At 46.4% G+C, this 18,942-nt stretch overlaps 1 protein-coding gene across 1 annotated transcript; it reads right to left on the reverse strand.

The window, feature by feature from the left end:
- Window positions 1–1,363: 1,363 nt before the first annotated feature.
- On the reverse strand, window positions 1,364–17,272 carry SLC5A11 (solute carrier family 5 member 11). Its single transcript, XM_024212437.2, has 14 exons — window positions 17,201–17,272; window positions 16,253–16,357; window positions 15,610–15,669; window positions 14,646–14,750; window positions 12,960–13,065; window positions 11,954–12,034; window positions 11,275–11,480; window positions 10,165–10,300; window positions 9,388–9,495; window positions 8,568–8,718; window positions 7,869–8,037; window positions 6,718–6,933; window positions 5,612–5,774; window positions 1,364–1,635 (listed from the first exon to the last, which is right to left on the reverse strand). The coding sequence occupies exons 1-14, from the start codon at window positions 17,267–17,269 to the stop codon at window positions 1,415–1,417; spliced, it is 1,896 nt and encodes a 631-aa protein (XP_024068205.2). The 5' UTR covers window positions 17,270–17,272; the 3' UTR covers window positions 1,364–1,414.
- Window positions 17,273–18,942: the final 1,670 nt, after the last annotated feature.

Genomic DNA, 18,942 nt, shown 5'->3' on the forward strand with positions numbered 1-18,942 from the left:
ATCTTCAGCCCGCAGCAGCTGCTGGGACTAAACCGCAGCTGCCCCAGCGACAGGCGCTGGTGCCTGGTGCAGACACTCACACGCAGGCTCTCGGGCTATTGGCACAAAGGGAAGGGCCCTGCCTTCGAGCTCCAGTTATTTGCAATGCTGAAGTGATTCTTTAGTACTCCTGTCAGCACAGCGCTGAGTTTTTATTACCGTACAGCTCCAGTTAACAGGAGCAAATGAACATGCCCTTCCCTTAAACTCATCATTGTGCTGCAGAGGAAACAGACTGAGGTAAAACGACTAGGAATGCAATCAATGGATACATTTTCCTGCTGGCTACTGACTCCATGGAGAATAATAAATATGTTTTTATTAACACTGGCAAGGGATTTTTAAAAGGACAATACATTACATTGCTCATAAAATACTCTGGTTGTAATAATACCTAATTTATTAAAAAAAAAACCTAAAGAGAGACTGTCAAAATCTTCTGTACACATATGATAATCTCTCTGTATGCGTGTTACCAACAACCCCGACATTATTATCTGAAAAGATTTAAGCAGCCTAATACACTCTTCAACACTGATGCTGTTTTACTTTTTGAGCCATACACTCACATTTGACAGTGAAATTGTCAGTTTCATTTTCTAGTCCACATACACTACCCTCAGCCTTGTGTTTGGATTTACAGCCCTGCAGAAGATTTAACTTCCCACGCTAAGAAACTCATTGACTTTTTAAAAATGTATGCAAACAATTTTAAACAAATCTATGTTAATTTTAGTGCCAACTGTATTACAGAAAAGCCAATGGAACCTATGACCTGTACAACATAGGCACACACACATTTATCCATGTATATACATTTGGGTGTAATGTTTTGTTTTCCTTAATGGATATAGTATCTCTATATGCCAATACTGTCCCCATCACTACAGTATCTATGTACCTTGCAAACATAAATATTGATCCTCACAGCACCGCTTGGAGGTGGGGAAGGATTATTACCCATTCTTACAGATGGGGAAGTTAAGGCACAGAGAAATTAAGTGCTTTACACAGGTCAGGCAGATATCCTGAGTCCCTAGTGCTTTAAGTGCAAAACTATCAAGATGTGAAACATAACCAAACAAACCCCTTCTGCCATCCAAACCTCCCCCCACCTCTTACACATGTATAGCCTATCACTGTCTGGGGCCTGATCTCATTGGCGCTGAGCCGAAGGTAAAGAAACTCAGCAACTCTCAGGAGCGAGCCCTTCGTTAAGTGTAACTAAAATACTTCCGTTTTTTTCCTATGAAATGTAAGAATGGATTACAAATCACACTGAACCATCATTGATTATATTATTATTATTTACACCAATCTTAATTTGGGGGCCTAAGATTAGCTGACGGTGTCCCTTGAATCATCTGGCAAGCTGCTATGCGAAGTAGCCCCAGAGGAAGATGCCGGCACATACGCATAGTATCAAGTTGATGTTCAGAATGTGTTTCACCAAAGGCTGCTCATCCAATGAAGCCACAGCACGTTCAGGGCCGGTAGGAGCTGTGTTCTCAGGAGGATGTTCTTGTTTGCTCTCCATCCCACAGAGCCACAAGAAGACTCTCATCGGTTTAGACCCTTTCCGAGTACCAGTCACGCCTACAATGATAGTAATTAGTGAGGTAAAAATTCTGTCCATGGAACAAACTCCAGTAACACAAAGAGTGTTACAATCTTGTACAAATCATTTTTGACATTACTACTCAGAAAACATATCAGAACTCTTCAAAGTGACACGTTCACTCCACCAAGCTCTAGGTAGCCATTACAGTCATTTATATTTGTCACTTCAGTGTTACCCTGCTCTAAAGCTCTGAATTCAAATCCTGCCATTCCAAACAGTTTAAGGAATGGTATCAATTAGCCAAGTCTAAAAACATGGCTGTGCTCATCATCTTCCATTTGTTTCTGTATGCTTGAACCCACTTAGGGCCAGGGTTAGAGCTTGTGAATGCAAGTTCCCCAAACTCTACTGAAGATTAGGGCATGCATAACCCAACAGTAAGCAGGTAACAGTGGTGCACGGGGTTGGGGAGAGCGCAGGGAGGAAGTTAGAATGCCAGTCACAAAAGACTAAAGTCCCAGCAGCTGGGAATCAGCATTCTAGTCTAGTGCATTGACTCATTGCTCCACTTCATACTAATTTCATTGCACATAAAGGAATATGCATCGGCCAAGGCTGCAAAGCTACCTAAGCAATAGTGCAAGTTTTGCAAAACCTGACAATCATCTCTGGGCGTGTGAGAAGGGCAGGATCAGGATCTATACAAGTGTGTATCTAACACTGGTACATCAAGCCACATTAAAAAAAATGTTTGCAAACTCTCCTTTGCAACCTGCCAAGAGCTCAACTCAGGGTTCTGTGTTTCCCCTGCCACTAGAGCTGGTCAGAAAATACCAATGAAAACAGAAATGGAATTTTGTGAAAACTTTAGCAATTTTTTTCCCATTTTCCAACCAACTCTCCCTGCAGCAGATACTAACAGCATTATTCCCTGGTGCAGAAATAATGGGTTCCCTGCTCCATTGCAAGGATATGTGCTACCATTAAAAGATACAGAAGAAACATAGCCCTGATCTTTAGTCTTTGTAGGTAAAAAGTCTGTCAGCACCTTGAAGATACAGAAATCTTCATAATCAAAAAGGCTGACAAAGGAGGTGCTATCGTCATCATGAATAAGTTGGAATATGAACAAGAGGCTGCTAGGCAGTTCTCTAACTCCACATTCTACAAGCCATTATCCTCTGATCCCACTGATGATTACCAAAAGAAACTACACCATCTGCTCAAGAAACTCCCGGAGAAAGCACAGGAACAGATCTGTACAGACACATGCCTAGAACCCCGACCAGGTGTATTCTATTTGCTACCCAAGATCCATAAACCTGGAAATCCTAGACGCCCCATCATCTCAAGCATTGGCACCTTAACAGCAGGATTGTCTGGCTATGTGGACTCTCTCCTCAGGCCCTACGCTACCAGCTATCTTCGAGACACCACTGACTTCCTGAGGAAACTACAATCCATCGGTGATCTTCCAGAAAACACCATTCTGGCCACTATGGATGTAGAATCCCTCTGCTGAGATGAGTTCCTGTCTGCATCCTGAAAAACTTGCCCATACCGGTATTGCCCTGGCCTCTTCTTTTGTCATTCAGTGTTGCACTCATTCTAAAGCAATATGCATTTCCTCACCTTTTGGGGGCGAAGCCAGACTTTGAGGCACCTGCTCCCCTACTTGGTGTAAACTTTGCTTGTGCCAATCAGAAATGAACACAAACAGGTTTTGGGCCCCGTCCCCTATGACACTTCTATGATGTCATAGTTGGTACTTTATGGGCTGCCTGCCGTGTGCAGGCAGGGAGAGGAGAAAGAAAAATGAATCCTGTGTATCCTGTGTACACCCATAACCGAGCCTGATCACCTCGAAGCCTCTCTCTCAGCTCATGTGTTTCAAACAGAGTTTCTACGTTTGCCGGTCGTTATGCGTTGGTTTGTATTTGTAAGTATCAGTTATTACTAATTGCTGCATCTTTGTTTATAAATATTGTTAGTAGATATTTTAGTCATTGTGTGTTTTAAGTTTCATTAACTCTACTAGCTAATCAAACGCTGCTCCCTTACCCCTTGTAATTATCCCCAATAAAACTTTAAATTGATTAATTTTAGTTGTGTGTGTGTGTGTGTCTGCAGTTTGCATCGTGACCCATACTCTCCTTGCATCCTTTACCAATATAGTCTATTGCCACGTGCAGCCTGGTAAATAACAGGCCTGCATTTTCTTTCGCCCCTGCGTGCCTGTGGCAATCCACACCCTCTACACCAATATTCCACACAAAGATGGACTACAAGCTATCAGGAACAGTATCCCCGATAATGTCACAGCTAACCTGGTGGCTAAACTTTGTGACTTTGTCCTCACCCACAACTATTTCACATTTGGGGACAATATATACCTTCAAGTCAGCGGCACTGCTATGGGTACCCGCATGGCCCCATAGTATGCCAACATTTTTATGGCTGACTTAGAACAACGCTTCCTTAGCTCTCGTTCCCTAACGCCCCTACTCTACTTGCGCTACATTGATGATATCTTCATCATCTGGACCCATGGAAAAGAAGCCCTCGATGAATTCCATCATGATTTTAACAATTTCCATCCCACCATCAACCTCAGCCTAGACCAATCCACACAAGCGGTCCATTTCCTAGACACTACTGTGCTAATAAGCGATGGTCACATAAACACCACCCTATACCGGAAACCCACTGACCGCTATACTTACCTTCATGCCTCCAGCTTCCATCCAGGACACACCACACGATCCATTGTCTACAGCCAAGCTCTAAGATACAACCGCATTTGCTCCAATCCCTCAGATAGAGATAAACACCTACAAGATCTCTATCAAGCATTCTTAAAACTACAATACCCACCTGCTGAAGTGAAAAAACAGATTGACAGAGCCAGAAGAGTACCCAGAAGCCACCTACTACAGGACAGGCCCAACAAAGAAAATAACAGAACGCCACTAGCCGCCACCTTCAGCCCCCAACTGAAACCTCTCCAGCGCATCATCAAAGATCTACAACCTATCCTGAAAGATGATCCCTCACTCTCACAGATCTTGGGAGACAGACCAGTCCTCGCTTACAGACAGCCTCCCAACCTTAAGCAAATACTCACCAGCAACCGCACACCATACAACAAAAACACTAACCCAGGAACCTATCCTTGCAACAAAACCCGATGCCAGCTCTGTCCACATATCTATTCAAGTGACACCATCATAGGACCTAACCACGTCAGCCATACCATCAGGGGCTCGTTCACTTGCACATCTACCAACGTGATATATGCCATGTACATTGGCCAAACTGGACAGTCTCTATGCAAAAGAATAAATGGACACAAATCTGACATCAGGAATCATAACATTCAAAAACCAGTGGGAGAACACTTCAACCTCTCTAATCACTCAGTGACAGACTTGAAGGTGTCAGTTTTGCAACAAAAAAACTTCAAAAACAGACTCCAAAGAGAGACTGCTGAACTCGAATTAATATGCAAATTAGACACAATTAACTTAGGCCTAAATAGAGACTGGGAATGGTTGGGTCATTACACTAATTGATTTTTTTCCCCTCATGTTAACTTCTCCTCACACCTTCTATGGGTCATCTCGATTATCACTTCAAAGTTTTTTCTTCTGCTGCTACTGATAGCTCATCTCAATTGATTGGCCTCTTACAATTGGTATGCATACTTCCACCTTTTCATGTTCTCAGTATATATAAATATCTTCTGTCTGTGTGTTCCACTCTATGCATCTGAAGAAGTGGGCTGTAGCCCACGAAAGCTTATGCTGAAATAAATTTGTTAGTCTCTAAGGTGCCACAAGTACTCCTGTTCTTTTTGCGGATACAGACTAACACGGCTGCTACTTTGTAACCTAAGAAATCTGAAAGTAGCAGGAAGATTCATTTAACATTTCCTGCCTCTATAACCTTTACAAAATGCATAGGACTGATATTAATTGAAGCGCATGCTGTATATAGTAACAGGGCACTTACTTGTATTGTCATTGGAAATATTTTCAGGAACAACGCTAATATCGAGCTGGGCAGGCAGACACTCAGACTTACATACGCCACTTCCAGTATCAGGAGAAGTACTGACTGCTGGGTGTTTCTTGGCTGGTCGATCCCAGCGTGTGAACCAGGTGAGATGACTGATCTGTCGGCATGAAGAGCATTGTTAAAGAGAACTGCTCCTATGTTTGTTTAAAGGGAATACCTCAGCCGTAAGGCAGCTTTGAGGGGTTCTTATATTTTCTAAACACTTGGGACCAAATTCTGGTCCCCCACCTGGGCAGCCCCATTGGAGCTGGGGAACATCCAGCGCTGATAAGGTACTATGGAAATAGATACGAGGAGGCCAAATGAAGCAAGAAAAGTGCTGTTTATCCAGATTAAACCTTGATCTGAAACTTGCCTGTTTTACTTCACTGCTACGGTCCTGATGATGAGGGTTACTACTAGAACTCTGCTGTGATGTGTCATACAAAACTAAAAGCAGAGAACAGAGTGTATAAGTTTTAGAAGGTCATTGTGATGTTCTTTCATCTCATAGTATCTGGGATATCACACATGGATCCAGCACTGGATGAGGTTTTATAGTCTCTGTATGCATTGTGGAGTTAGGCAGACTGGCAGGAACCTACTCGAGAGGAAGCAGGCGGGTTGCTTCCACTGTGCTCAGACAAGATCTAGGTAAGGGATTCCATAAGGAAAAACTATCTCACTAATCAACTGCAGTTCTTTGAGAAAGTTAATAAGGTGACCCAGTGGCCAAAGCTTCTCAGACAATAATATGATGAAAGAAGCAAACTTGTCATGGATTAAAATACACATATTGGGGTTTGAGACCCTTGTCCAGAGCATCCAGGTGTTGGCTGCTCCTGGAGGTGGGATTCTGGACTTGAGGGACCAGTGCTGTCACCTAGCACAGCAGGGAGGCAGAATGCCAGACTAGACAGACCCGTGGTCTGATACAGTATTACAAGTGTTCACATGTGTACAGGAGGAATGAGAACATCCATCCCCATGGGTGCATAATGGGGGGCCTTACTGGACGTCCATTAAAAAATAGTGAAAGAAACCTGCTGGGGGAGACTCACCATTTCTTCCGAGGGAGGTTCTGTGAGCAGGCTCACGACCACCACAGTGACTGTCGTGATGACACTGAGGATCATGGAGAAGTACAGGTAGTGCACATATCTCACCACGGCCGGCCGGCGGTCTGGCTCCCCGCATTGGGGCTGCAAGTAGATAAAGTCCAGCACCAGCCGGATGAAGCCCAGCAGCATGCCAGTCAGCAGGCCCCAGAACGCCCCCTAGGAAATGAAGATCAGTCCTTGATGGAACAGGAAACATATGTCTACATCCTATCTGGCGACGAAGCCCACGCTGGCTCTCGGGCTGAGTGCTGGCAGGAGTGAGATATGCTACAGTCACAACCGTGACATTCTGATCAGCACATTCTCTGCGGGGAGGGGAGGTTTACTGGGCTTTTGGGAGGGTTTCTGAGATCCCCTTCATTTTCTCCTCCTTATGCTGTTCTCCCTTATACACACATAGCACCCCACTTTCTATTGACCTGCCCTTCCGGTGGAGGAGAGCCACTATCTAGACCTGCTGGTGCTGTTCAATAGCCACCAGCTCCCACCTCTGCAGCACTACCCACCCCAACAGTTGCCCTAGTCATGGGCTGCTTTAACTGTGGCTGCTGCTTCATAGGAGTCCTGCCAGCAAAGGCTGCCCTGAGGATGCTCCAGAACCTGGATACAACCCTTCCCCAGCCAGCGCTGCCCTCTTTTGGGGTTGCACTTGCCAGCTCCAGTTTCCCCAGAGGAGTGGAGGTTGTGGGCATCCTGTGCCACTGCGACTCCCCCCTTCCCCGCCTCCGACTTACTTTCCACCCCCATGGACTCCAAGTCTTGGGTTACACCAGTGCAAGGCCATGGCTTGCAAATCTCTGCTCCTAGGTTTGTGAAAGGCACCTGGCAACCTTTGCCTTCTCTCCTAGAGCAGCCGAGGGGAGCTGCCTGAGAGCAGTAGGAAGTGCTCCCTGCTGCATGGGCTGCGTGGCCCCAACAGAATGCCCCAAACATGAGTCCAGTCACTCCGCAGAGCGCCCACAAGGAGAGGCAGAGCAGCGACACGGTGCAGCTGTTCTAGCTGCCTGGCTATTTGTCCGTGTAGACAGCGGAAGGACAGGCTCCTACCCGGCACACAGAGCACACTGTGTCAGACCCTGCCCAAGTGTTACCTTTTCATTCGTTCTCTTCCAGAAACAGCCCAGGATGAAAACCATGGCCACAGGGGGCTGTAGGTAGGAGCTGATTGTCTGGATATAAATGAATAGCTGTCCCCCTTGGCTGGCCTGAACCAGCGGGATCCACAGAATCGACACCACCACGAGCAGCAGCACAAACACCCTGCTCAAGAAAAAGACAGTGTTATTGCTGGCCTTTGCCCCTTCCTCTGCATGAGGGTCTCCCCTCTCAGGAGAGCCTCCCTCCTCTCTCTGAAATCTGCCTAGTGGTGCTCCCCACCATCCAGCCTTTGTTCATCTGTACTATGTCCCCTTGCCTGTCTTCCGCTAGAGCTCAGCCTCACACAAACACCCACATCTAGATGCTGTTGCCCTCGTGTGCCTTTCTGCCACCTCTGCCTCCTAAATCCTGGTTCTGCTGCTATAACTTACATCCATTCGCTGGGCCAGATTCATTCTCATGAGCAACCAGGGAAAGAAAATGTAACATTGGCAAGAGAAAAAAAAAAATACCATGGACTGGAAGGGCCAAATTCTGCTCTCAGTTATTGCAGGGTAGGTCTGGAGCAATGGGCTCTGAAGATGAAGGAGTTGCTCTCAGTTTACACCAGGGCACCAGAGAGCAGAGTGAGGTGTGAAAGATCCCCAGGACAGGCTCTGTGATTGAACACGCCATGCCCTAGAGTTCCGTACCTGCCGACAAGCATAAGTTCCCACTCAGAAGAACGGGGCCGGAAGTGCCGCCAGAGATCCATGGTGAATATGGTGCTGGAGCTGTTAAAGATGGAAGTCAGGGAGGACATAAGTGCTGAAATCATCACTGACATCATGAGGCCCCTGAGCCCTGAAAACAAAGGGAGAGGCATGTTCGCTCTAGTAACAATGTACAGACTGCTAAGGGTCCAACTTCACCCCCCCATCAGCCAAACCTCTCAGACTAACGGCTGCAGCTCCCTTCTGAACTCAGCCCTTCCCCTGTGCTGAGGGACTGCTGCCTACACTGCCCTCCCAAGCGTCCTGGACAGCAGGTGACCTCACAGGCCATAGGAACTTGTCAGTCTTTCTTCTTGGACCACTATAACTCTGTCTGCATGGGCAGAGTCTTTCCTCTCCTCTGGTAGCTGGCTGGCTCAGAGAGGCAGCTGAGATGCAAGGAGGAGACCTGATCCATCTGCTCACTCCTGTGTTATAGTGATCGTGCTCCCCTTCGGGTTACAGGTAACTCAGTACACTTGGACACTACGATGTCCTCATCCTTTAGGGAACTAGTCGTGCCCAGGTGATAGAAGTAGACTTCCTGAATGCTGGATGCCTTGCTCCCCAGCAGAGGCCTCTCACAGCAGCTGCGCGCCCTGTTGCATGTTATTCCTTTTTCGTCACTATACCATCAGGCCCAATATCAACCCCAATATCATGACTGTAGTCTATTCTCCTCCCCGAACATTTCCTACAGTCTGTGTTTTGGTTGGTGTAGGCCCTGTCCATGTTAGTTAGCGGCTGTGAAGCTCCTCACCGAGAGGCAGCAGTTCTATGACCAGTTTGGGGTAAGCAATATCAGAACAGCCAGATGGGTTGCCACAGATTTTCCGACAGATTTCTGGGTCTGCACAAGCCACCAGGTCTACAATAAACACGGGGGAAAGTAATCCATTAGTTATAAGAAACAAATACATCCAGACGGTAACCATGGAGTGAAACCCATCCAGCAGATAATGAAATACACACACATTCACCAGAGTAGCTCTAAGCTTTCCCCTTTCTTATCTTTAGGCTTCTGCCAATTGAAGTAGGTTTAGTCAAGATTTGCCTTAACAGCTCATTTGTCTTGTATGCCTGACTCTCTTCTCTGAACCTTGTCCTTTTTTAAAACTAATGCTGTTCACCGTGAGAAAACAGTGACTCCCTCCAGACATGTGCTGTGCATGCTCTCTCTCTCTGTGGCTTAGAACATTCAGGGAGCAGACTTTAGGATTTGTTCTTTTCTGAGTGCCACAAACATGGGGTCCAGAGGGAACATCATCGGGGCAGCTCTTAAAGCTGGGTTGCCTCAGGAAGCACCTGAGACCTGGGACTCGTGTTCAGGATGAAGGGGTGTGGTCCCTGGGGAGCAAGGGGAGTGTAGATTAATAGAGTGTTATCTGAAAAAAAGTCTATTATGAACTGCAAGTCCATGCTCCTGGCAATTGAGCTGCTACAACCTTATTCTGGCGGGTCTGTCACTTCTGCACTATATAGAAATCACAATCTGTAGAGACAGACGCAAGGAATATTTCTCTCCTTCAACTCTTACCTGGGAAGAGAACCCGGCTGATCATGCCTGGCATCACCATCATGAAGAGAGGCAAAATTTTCAGATAGGAGGCCAACAACGAACCTCCTTTGGCATGACAGAGGTTTTTAGCTGCAAGGGACCTTTGAACAATGACCTGTAAATCAGGAAAATAGTTTGATCCAGTGCTTTGCAGGGAGAGTACATAGATGCAAGATGATGTGATGTATGTTTCTATTTATAATTGGACATGCTGGTTCCAAAAGCACCATTACGGACCTCTAGGGCCAGACTCTGTTCTAGATTGCATTGATTTAACTGAGAGGGAACTCAGACCATCATCATCATGAAGGATCTGATCCTGCAAAGTGCTGAGTGTTTTTAACTCCCAGCGGCCGTGCCGAACCTTGTAGCATCATGCGGTGAATTAGCTAACTCACCTGTGGTGCTTTAACTACCGCTTCTTGTCTTTATGCAAGGGAAATCTCATTGTGTTCACTTCTAACCCATAGAAATCCCTGTCATCATTTTTCTCCACAGTTTGTTCTTTTTTGGACCCTGTGTATCTTATACGCCTTGACACGTCTTGTCAGGTCAACAGGACTACTGCCTTACAAACCAGGGCACGGGTAAACTTGCTGACATCCCCTAAATTGACCCTCACTCTGTAAAAAGAGTTCGATAAACAAATCCCCCAGAAATATCTGACACGGATTTTGTTACGATTCTGCTCTTCCTGGCACTGCTGTTTACAATTGGAGAGACAGCAACTGGAGCCCTGCACAGCCTGAAGGGGGTGGGTTCACACAGAATTCAGACATGCCCACTTTATAGTTTGGGGTTTACATGCCCCTCATGTTACATATCTGAGTTCAAATGAGCTTCAAAACTCTAATTTAACTTAGCTGCAGGTGTCAAATTTTGTCTGGTTTGAGGTTGAAATCATCAGATTTCATATGGTTTCCACAGAAATAGTAAACCAGCCCAGGTTCTGGCCCGAGCCTGGGTCTTGTAATGAAACTTGGCCTTAGTTGCTTGCGATGAAAGTTCTGCATGGTTCTACAGCCAGCCAGGTGGCATGTCTCAAAACCCAACCTGAGGGTTAACCTTGTGAAGGAAACATTGATCTACCTGATCTGTACACCAGTACCACAGAGATGGGATGGTCATTCCAATCAGAACTCCTGGCCAGGGAAGGTCAGAGGTGACAGGGTCTCGGAAAATGTGGAAGGCATCTTCTCTTGGTAAGCCACAGCTACTGTTTCCTTTGTGGCTACTAGCAATGGCTTTAAAGTATTTGGCCTGCAAACTTTCAAGCCCACCAATTTTAACAAAGCCTAAAATGGGAATAGGAAGCAGTTACCACATTGATCAGGTTCATGCTATTATTTTCACTCTCGGCAGTTTGCTCTGTATGATCCCAATTCAGTGTCCATTGAAGTCAATGGAAAGACTCTGACAGACTTCACTGGGAGTTGGATCAGGACCTACAATGGCAAACCTGGTTTAATACCATATGTTATTTGGCTAGAGGAGGTAATTGTTTGCTTTGATATGAATCTCAGACCACAGGGTGTTTTCCGTTTATTTTTTGGGGGGGTTCATATCTTTCATGGAACACCCCTACACTTTTCACCCTACAAAGAACTATCACAAGATTATTTGTATAGAAAATATTCTAACATGAATGTCTATTTCACAAGATGCACTGTATAAACGTTAAATGGCTTGTTCCAGTGATGCATATTTGCAGTGATTTGGTACAGGAACAAATGTATTTTTAGCAGTAAAATCCCAGAGAAGTACTCACTGAACCCCATAAGAGTTAATCCCCCAGCCAGCATGATGACAGTCTGCAGAGTGTCTGTGTAAATCACAGCTGCCAGGCCACCTAAAGAAAAAAAAAATCAGAGGGACAAATTGTCGGGAACTGGGTTTGTTCTGTGTAATAACATCTCCTGCTTTGCAAAAGTCTCTTGGCCAGTAGCATAGCCAGAATGCTTTGCCTGACACAATGGGATGTTTTGTGGGTTGTTTTGACCACTTTGTGGGATGGTTTGGCCAACTCCCAGGGCTGATACTTTGGCTGAAATGTTGCATGTTTTGAACCACAGTGAGTCAGTGTTTTGTAACTAGAAACCCAAACTCCATAGCAGAAATCTCTACAGGAGATGCATTGACAACCACAAGGAGGAAGGACCCGATTGAAACAGAAGCTGCTTCAAAAGGACAACATAACAACAAAAAGGAAGTAGCTGTATGGCCCATATCGCTGGGGGTGAGCGCTGCAAGAAGAGAAACTTCCATTTGTTTTGGACACACATTTCACTTCCTTCCTGGCACCATTTCCATCCAAGTTGTGAAGATATTTCCCACATCACCCTGCCTAGTGCTGTGTGTGGCTCTCACTTATACACCCATAAAGCCAAAAGGAAGAAAAATTCTGAGCAAAAACCTTCAGTGTGGCTCCACTTTGAGCCAGAGAGTGCTGTGCACAGATCTGGGCTGGCTTTAAGCAGGCACTTTACGCCAGCCTTGTAAAATTACACTCACCCGCTCTCACCTGGAGAGTAATTTTTTTGACAAGTGCGTTACTATAATTAGTTTTTTCATTATAAACAGTCGTCTTGGTAAAGGGCAGGCGGACAGATTTAGTGCCTCGGCTAATAAGGAAGTACTTTATAGAACGGTACCTTGTGGAAACTGCTGAATACTTATTACACGGGGAGATGGATGGTACATTGTTCGGCTGTTCTCAACCCATTAGCAAAGATGTATGACATTGCATCCCTATGACCTGAAACACACAGACACACCTGCAACAGTGTAAACAGCAGTGATTGCCAGCAGACCTATGACAGCAACGTAGAGGTCCCAGCGTAAGGCTTGCTGAATGAACAGGGCCCCAGCATACATATCAACCTAATGGAAAAAGATATTTATAAGGGTTACAATGGTGACAGCTCTGTGCGTAATGCCAGACAGCTGAGTGGATGCACAGTGTACACTAAGCCAACCAAACCTTGTGTTTCTCAAGGACCTATTCACTTTTCATGACTCCCTGTTTTCTATCAATCTTAAGGGCAGCTGCTCCAACTGGCACATAAACCCTAATCTGGCCTCACCTCCTTCTCCACACTCCTCATTAACAGCCAAGCTCAATATAGTTTTGAAATACAGTTTAATGAGGAAAATGCTCATTTTGCACGGGGGGGGAGGGAGTTTTCCATTGAGAGAGAGCTGAGTTCAAAGAAGAAATTACTTTTATTGGTGGGGGTCGCTTCTCCATTCCTCAGGAGCAGTGGGCACGGGATGAGAGCCAAAGAGTGAGGGGACAACAAGGGTCAGAAACTGGAGCAGCCATATGTGCTGGAGCCCTGTGCATGGGGAGTTCTGAGGACAGTAGCCAACCAGAGCTCCAGGGGTTGGCATAGTGCAAATTCCTTTCCTCTGACTGGCGTTGGATGAACCTCAGCAGGGGTTTCCACCGTGTGCTGTTATAGAGCTGTGGGTTAGGAACTATGCAGCCTCCTTGTGTCCCGGTGGCCTGAGGTGGTTGCTCTGCAGAAGAGTTCGGTATAAATGCAACCTGCAGACCATGAAAGCATGTATATGTGCAAAGCCTTGATGACTTTGGCCAGCTGTAAATAAATAGGCCTGTCCCATTATTCCCATTATCCAGCAACTGGGGATTAGAATGATCCAATTTCTCCCTCAGAAAACTTGTCATCAGAGATTTGAAAAAAATAGTTGATTGTTTCCATAAAAAAACCCCTACCGAGGACCAGCCACCTGGCCCCAGTCTGACACCATAGGCATCTTCAATTTCAAGGAGGGAGGGGGGCGAGAGGCATGTGCCAGTCTACTCTTCCCACTGCTGCCTATAAAAGGAAAAACACCCAGCTAGGAGTTTTTCTTCTTATTTTGTCAATTCAAGCACTATGTGGTGGTTAATTAACAGCTGGCAAGGCCCTGCACAAAGGGTGAATACATCACTCATTTAAAGCATTAGAGCGAACAGGAGCAATAAATTACTAAACTAGGCAGCCAGCAAACTTGCTCCTTCTGCCAGCCGGAGGGTGCATCCCACTCCCATATGCTCCTATATCCTGCTGCTGTCAGAAGAAACGTACAGAGAGGCTAAGTCAAATTAACTGAGCAGATGCCAAAAATCTAACAGACAACTCTCCAATGAAAACAACTCCTTCCCCTTGACTGGACTGGTGTGCTTTGCTACATTACCAAGCTCTCCCTCCCACAGCAGCAAACATTCAAACCATTCATGGCAAAGCTTATGGATCCAGGAGTCTGGCACCTAATGTCTTGAAAGAATTGAAATCCATCCCTTTTCTCCACTCTTCCAAGACTTTGTCATAATATCACTATCACTATAGCAGCGAGGGGACCAGGACTCAGTTGCACTTATGAGTCCCATAGATTAATAGAGACATACTCTTTCAAAGTGAATTCTAGTCAGTCCTCTTTCCTTCTTACTTACTTACTGATATTTTGGTGAATATATAGATAAACAAATAGAGAATTGCCAGGAAGATCTGTATTCTTTTGCCACCAAAGCGTTTCTGTAAGTACTCAGGCATGGTTGTAACCTGCAGGGAAGGAGATTGTATCAGAGGAGGCAGAATACAACAACTTCCTCTAAGTAACATATAGAGGCATTGGTACAGACCTTGTGTGATTGACAAACCCTGGCCAGTTGCTGTGTCTTGGCATATCTGCTGGGAAATGTCTGTCCCTCTCAGCTCCACACTCTTACACAATGAATGGTCACCAATATTTTGCCTCTAGGGTCTGGCACAAGGTCCAGTGAGGCTACTTGATAAAGGAGCCTTCACACCCTTTAGAAATTGCAAAAACACCATCTGCTTTGTTCCCTACTTCATCTGGGAACTGTGCACCCCATGTGGTTCCCCTAGCTAGCCCTACCTAGCAGTTCTCAAGGCATCACCTGTGCCCCAACTTGGTAAAGCCAGACTTGCCCCCAGTCGCTTGGCAGTGGCTCTGGAATGTCAAGTGTCACCACAACCTCTCTCCTCATCGTTGTGTCAGGGAAGCACCATTTCCACCTGAACTCTAGCCTCTGTCCCTGAAGACTCATTTCCGAGGAGGCGCTTGGAAGTAGCTCTTGCTTTTGGCAGTGGGACATGGCATTGCTCCGATGGGCTCAACACGAGTGGGTCCTCCTGTCCCCTCTTTCATCCCCTTTCTAAACCATGTTTTTTCATCCATGAGATCTCCTGACTGATTTCCTTTCCAAGGTAAATCTTTCATGGGCTCTTCTCCTCTCAGTCAGTACATCAAGAGAAGAACACCCCTGCACGGGAGTCCTGGAACGCTGCTGCTTCGGGAACTTTTACCCGCAGCACAGGCCTTTGGAGTAGGTTCAGCATTTAAAAGGATGTTAAAAAAGCAAGTTACTGATACGCATCGTGTGGCCCATTGACTTACCCCAGCTGCTATGTAAATAGGAAGAAATAGCCAGGCCAGCACCAAAACACAAAACATTCCCTAGGGAGGCAAAGGAAACACAGGTCAGAGATACTGAAAAATGCTGCTGTCAGTTGGCTAATGCCCACACATGCCTCTATGTGTGTGTACACACAACTGTCCAGCTGTGACTCAAATGCCCTGTATAGCTAATAGCGATTCTCTAGCTCATGTAGTAGGTCATGGGGTTTTGGAGCTAAGGGATCTGAATTCTATTCCTGCTCTTCCTGTGAAGTTTCAAGGAGCCGCTGTATGCAGCATAGTGACAACCACAAAGACCTACACAGGCACAGGTTTGTTACAATGCTGACCAAGGATGTAATGTTGCCCAACATCAGTGCCCCTGTATGAGCTGCAATGCCAAGCAGAGTGGAGCAGATTGAGGACCCTGACTCTGATATGTTAGATCAACCTGAACTATCCTCGTTCATTAGAATAATAAATATAAATATAATAAATATCATATCATTAATTAATATGGAAACAGTTTCTGCCTCTTACATAGCTGCAGATGGAGCCATGTGGGTGCAATACGGTAAAAGCTAGAAAGGACCAAGCCAACTTCCAATGATATCGAGAGCAGTTCCTGCACTGCAAAACTTACGTTCCACTCATACGCCGTAGCAGCGATTCCCGACGCTGCCCCTGATCCAGCCAGGCCTATGAAATGCCCACTCCCAACATTACTAGCAAACAGGGACGCACCCACCTGCAGAGATAAAGAGGAGGCTAGTTCTGTGTCTGGCATAAGGCATCGTTCTCAGACCCTGGAAGGAGCCCCTAGCCCAGCGGTGGGGGGTGGAGGGGTCTCAGAAGTGAGCCATATGTAAATAAATGGAGTGGGCCAGTGTCTCCCACTGCACTTCGCTCGCCATTGGATCCATTCCATGTAGACTTTGCAGAGCCCCAGTTCCCACAGGCCAGACTGCAGGTTCCTCACAATCCGTGGGAACTGAAATCCCCTCCCGCCTAGCCCTGCTGCCTTTTCCCTTCGCCCCATTCGTTCGCTGACACCGGTACTGCTGTCAGACCTCATTCCTTCCCTCCTGCTCTGTCACTCATCTGTCAGGTTACATGGAAGCAGCCCGCTTCCTAGCCGCGGCATCACGGTCCCTTCACTGGGGAGCCTCAAAGACAAGCAAAGGGGCACGGGATGAAACAAAGAGAAACGCCAACTGATCAGTTAGCTGGTTATGGCTTTATTTACTTCATTATGATCAGCACATCCCAAATCAAAGCCCTACCCCTACCAGACCAGCTAAATGCCCCTTCCTCTCCAGAGACCCAGCCACCCATGCCCCGGAAGCCCCAACCCAACGTTTAAGGAAATAGATGAGTCTTGCAAGTCAGCAAACAGGAACTGTCTTGGTGCAGGAGGTGGGGGCTGTGACAGGCATATTGTTGGATGGAAAGTGCCCCCTCCCCATAGGCTTTGGAAAAGCAGGTCACAGGCTCTCCTGTTCTGACCACAGAGAGACATGCCAGTGGGACAAAAGCACCGTTCAGCCTCACTGTGACATAGTGGAACAGGCAATTTGATGGAGACACTTACAGGCCACCAAACCATCTTTCCTCCAGCCAGGAAATAACCCTTCACCGTGCTTCGTTTTGTCTTCCACATGGACTGGGAAAGCAGAAAAACAGGACAAAAGCTTTAGAACTCTCCAAGTTCTGCTCAGAACGTTACAGAGCACAGCAGTTTCCCCAGAGGGACACTCTATGCTGTCATCCCCACTGGACGTGGGTGAGTTTGTTATGGCAGAAGAACCCTCAATTGCTGCAGCTACAGGATCCTGTGTGGCAAAGATCTGAAATAGTTGTTGAGGGAGGAAGGGAACTGCCACCGCGGAGAGGTTTAGGTCTGTATCACATGCGAAGTTTTTTTACAATCTCAGCTTCCTGGTTCAGTGTTTTCTGCAATAAACGTCATGATCACTCCAGATGCATGAGGAATGCACGCAGATTTGGGTCACTGATTAGGGACATCACTTGTTTCAGATGTACCTGAGAGGGACACGCAGGGTTAGACTTAGAACTCTGGACTCTCACTTTTTATTGTCTTCACTTATCGTATATCACACTACATGAGTTTTGCCCCCATATCTGGAGAGAGCAGCAATTCCTGTCCAATCTCGTGGCAGCTGGGTTGGCCTTTTCCTGTGATAGAAGCCATGCCAGAAAGTTGATGTATGGCCTAGCTACAGTTTAAGAGTACTTGTAGTATGCAGGATCTGCGATCAGAATCTTATTGTCAAGCCGATATGATTTCCTGGATAGCTCTGTAGGAGCCTAACATGTGTGTTGGATTCTGTCCAGGCTAGATACCAAACATTAGCAATAATATTACATTGTATGTCTACACCTCTTCCATCGAAAGATCCTCAAGTGTTTAAAAAAAACATTGACCGTGAACAGCACTCCTAGGATCCCTAGATCTGGTTGAACAGGTGGGAAAAACACAAAACACTGTTGTGCTTTTGATTTGGTCAGTTGATGCCAGTGAAGTTAGGCCTGATGAAAGCCTTAGTAAACAAATTAAAAAGTGCTACTTGTGCAACCATCACCTTTAAATATAACAGGACACATAAGAAAGGATCTAAGAGCATCTCCTTACCCACAATCCAACCGCCAGGACGAATACAAAGTACAGAACAAGAACAACAATGTCCACAGCCTCCAAGTTCTGTTGGGGAAATGTGTTCCAGTTGGGAGTGACAGAGGGCGGAGTGCTACCAGGGGTCTCCATTGCATCTCATACGGTTTCAGTTCCTCTCTTTCTTGATGCATTTATCTGTTGAAAAGTGGGATAGAGAGTTATAGGGACCTGTATTGTTACGGCAGCGACGGCAGCGCAGTGAGGATGCTGCCCCCATCCTGAGTTGGGCCAGCAGGGGATGGTGTCTGAAACTGGTGGGCGGGCTTTTCCTCTGGGCAACTCGTGTTACCTTTGTGCAGCAGCTCCTACCCCGTGCTGTGGGAAGCGGAGCAACCACTGCCAGATGGGGTGGGAACGGGTGGTCTGGAGGGGCCCTGTGGCTGCAGGTTTGGCAGCACTGTATGCACTGACCTTGGAGAGAAGCCGCAGCCACAGAAATGCCTGTGAATAGCCAGAAGAAAGAATGAACTAAACAAGAGCTGAGCAATTCCTTCCATGGAAACCAGGAGAGCGGGGGTGATTGTGAACGCCCAGCATCCCGATGGTTGGTCGCTCTGTGCTACCATCAAAGGGCCCGGCCCAGATTCCAGGGAAGGACAGCGTGAGTCTTTCTGTTGGCCTTTACTCGGAGATGGACT

This window comes from Terrapene carolina, unplaced genomic scaffold (genome assembly GCF_002925995.2).
Source record: "Terrapene carolina triunguis isolate 2854851 unplaced genomic scaffold, T_m_triunguis-2.0 Scaffold93, whole genome shotgun sequence".
In the NCBI taxonomy this organism is placed as follows: Eukaryota; Metazoa; Chordata; order Testudines; family Emydidae; genus Terrapene; species Terrapene triunguis.

Coding starts and splice junctions, on each gene's coding strand:
- SLC5A11 (XM_024212437.2), bottom strand. CDS start 17,269: ATGTGGAAGACAAAACGAAGCACGGTGAAGGGTTATTTCCTGGCTGGA. Junction 12,035..12,959: donor TGCTGTTTACACTGTTGCAG/GTGTGTCTGTGT, acceptor TTTTTTCTTTAG/GTGGCCTGGCAGCTGTGATT. Junction 8,038..8,567: donor GAACTTATGCTTGTCGGCAG/GTACGGAACTCT, acceptor TTTCTTGAGCAG/GGTGTTTGTGCTGCTGCTCG.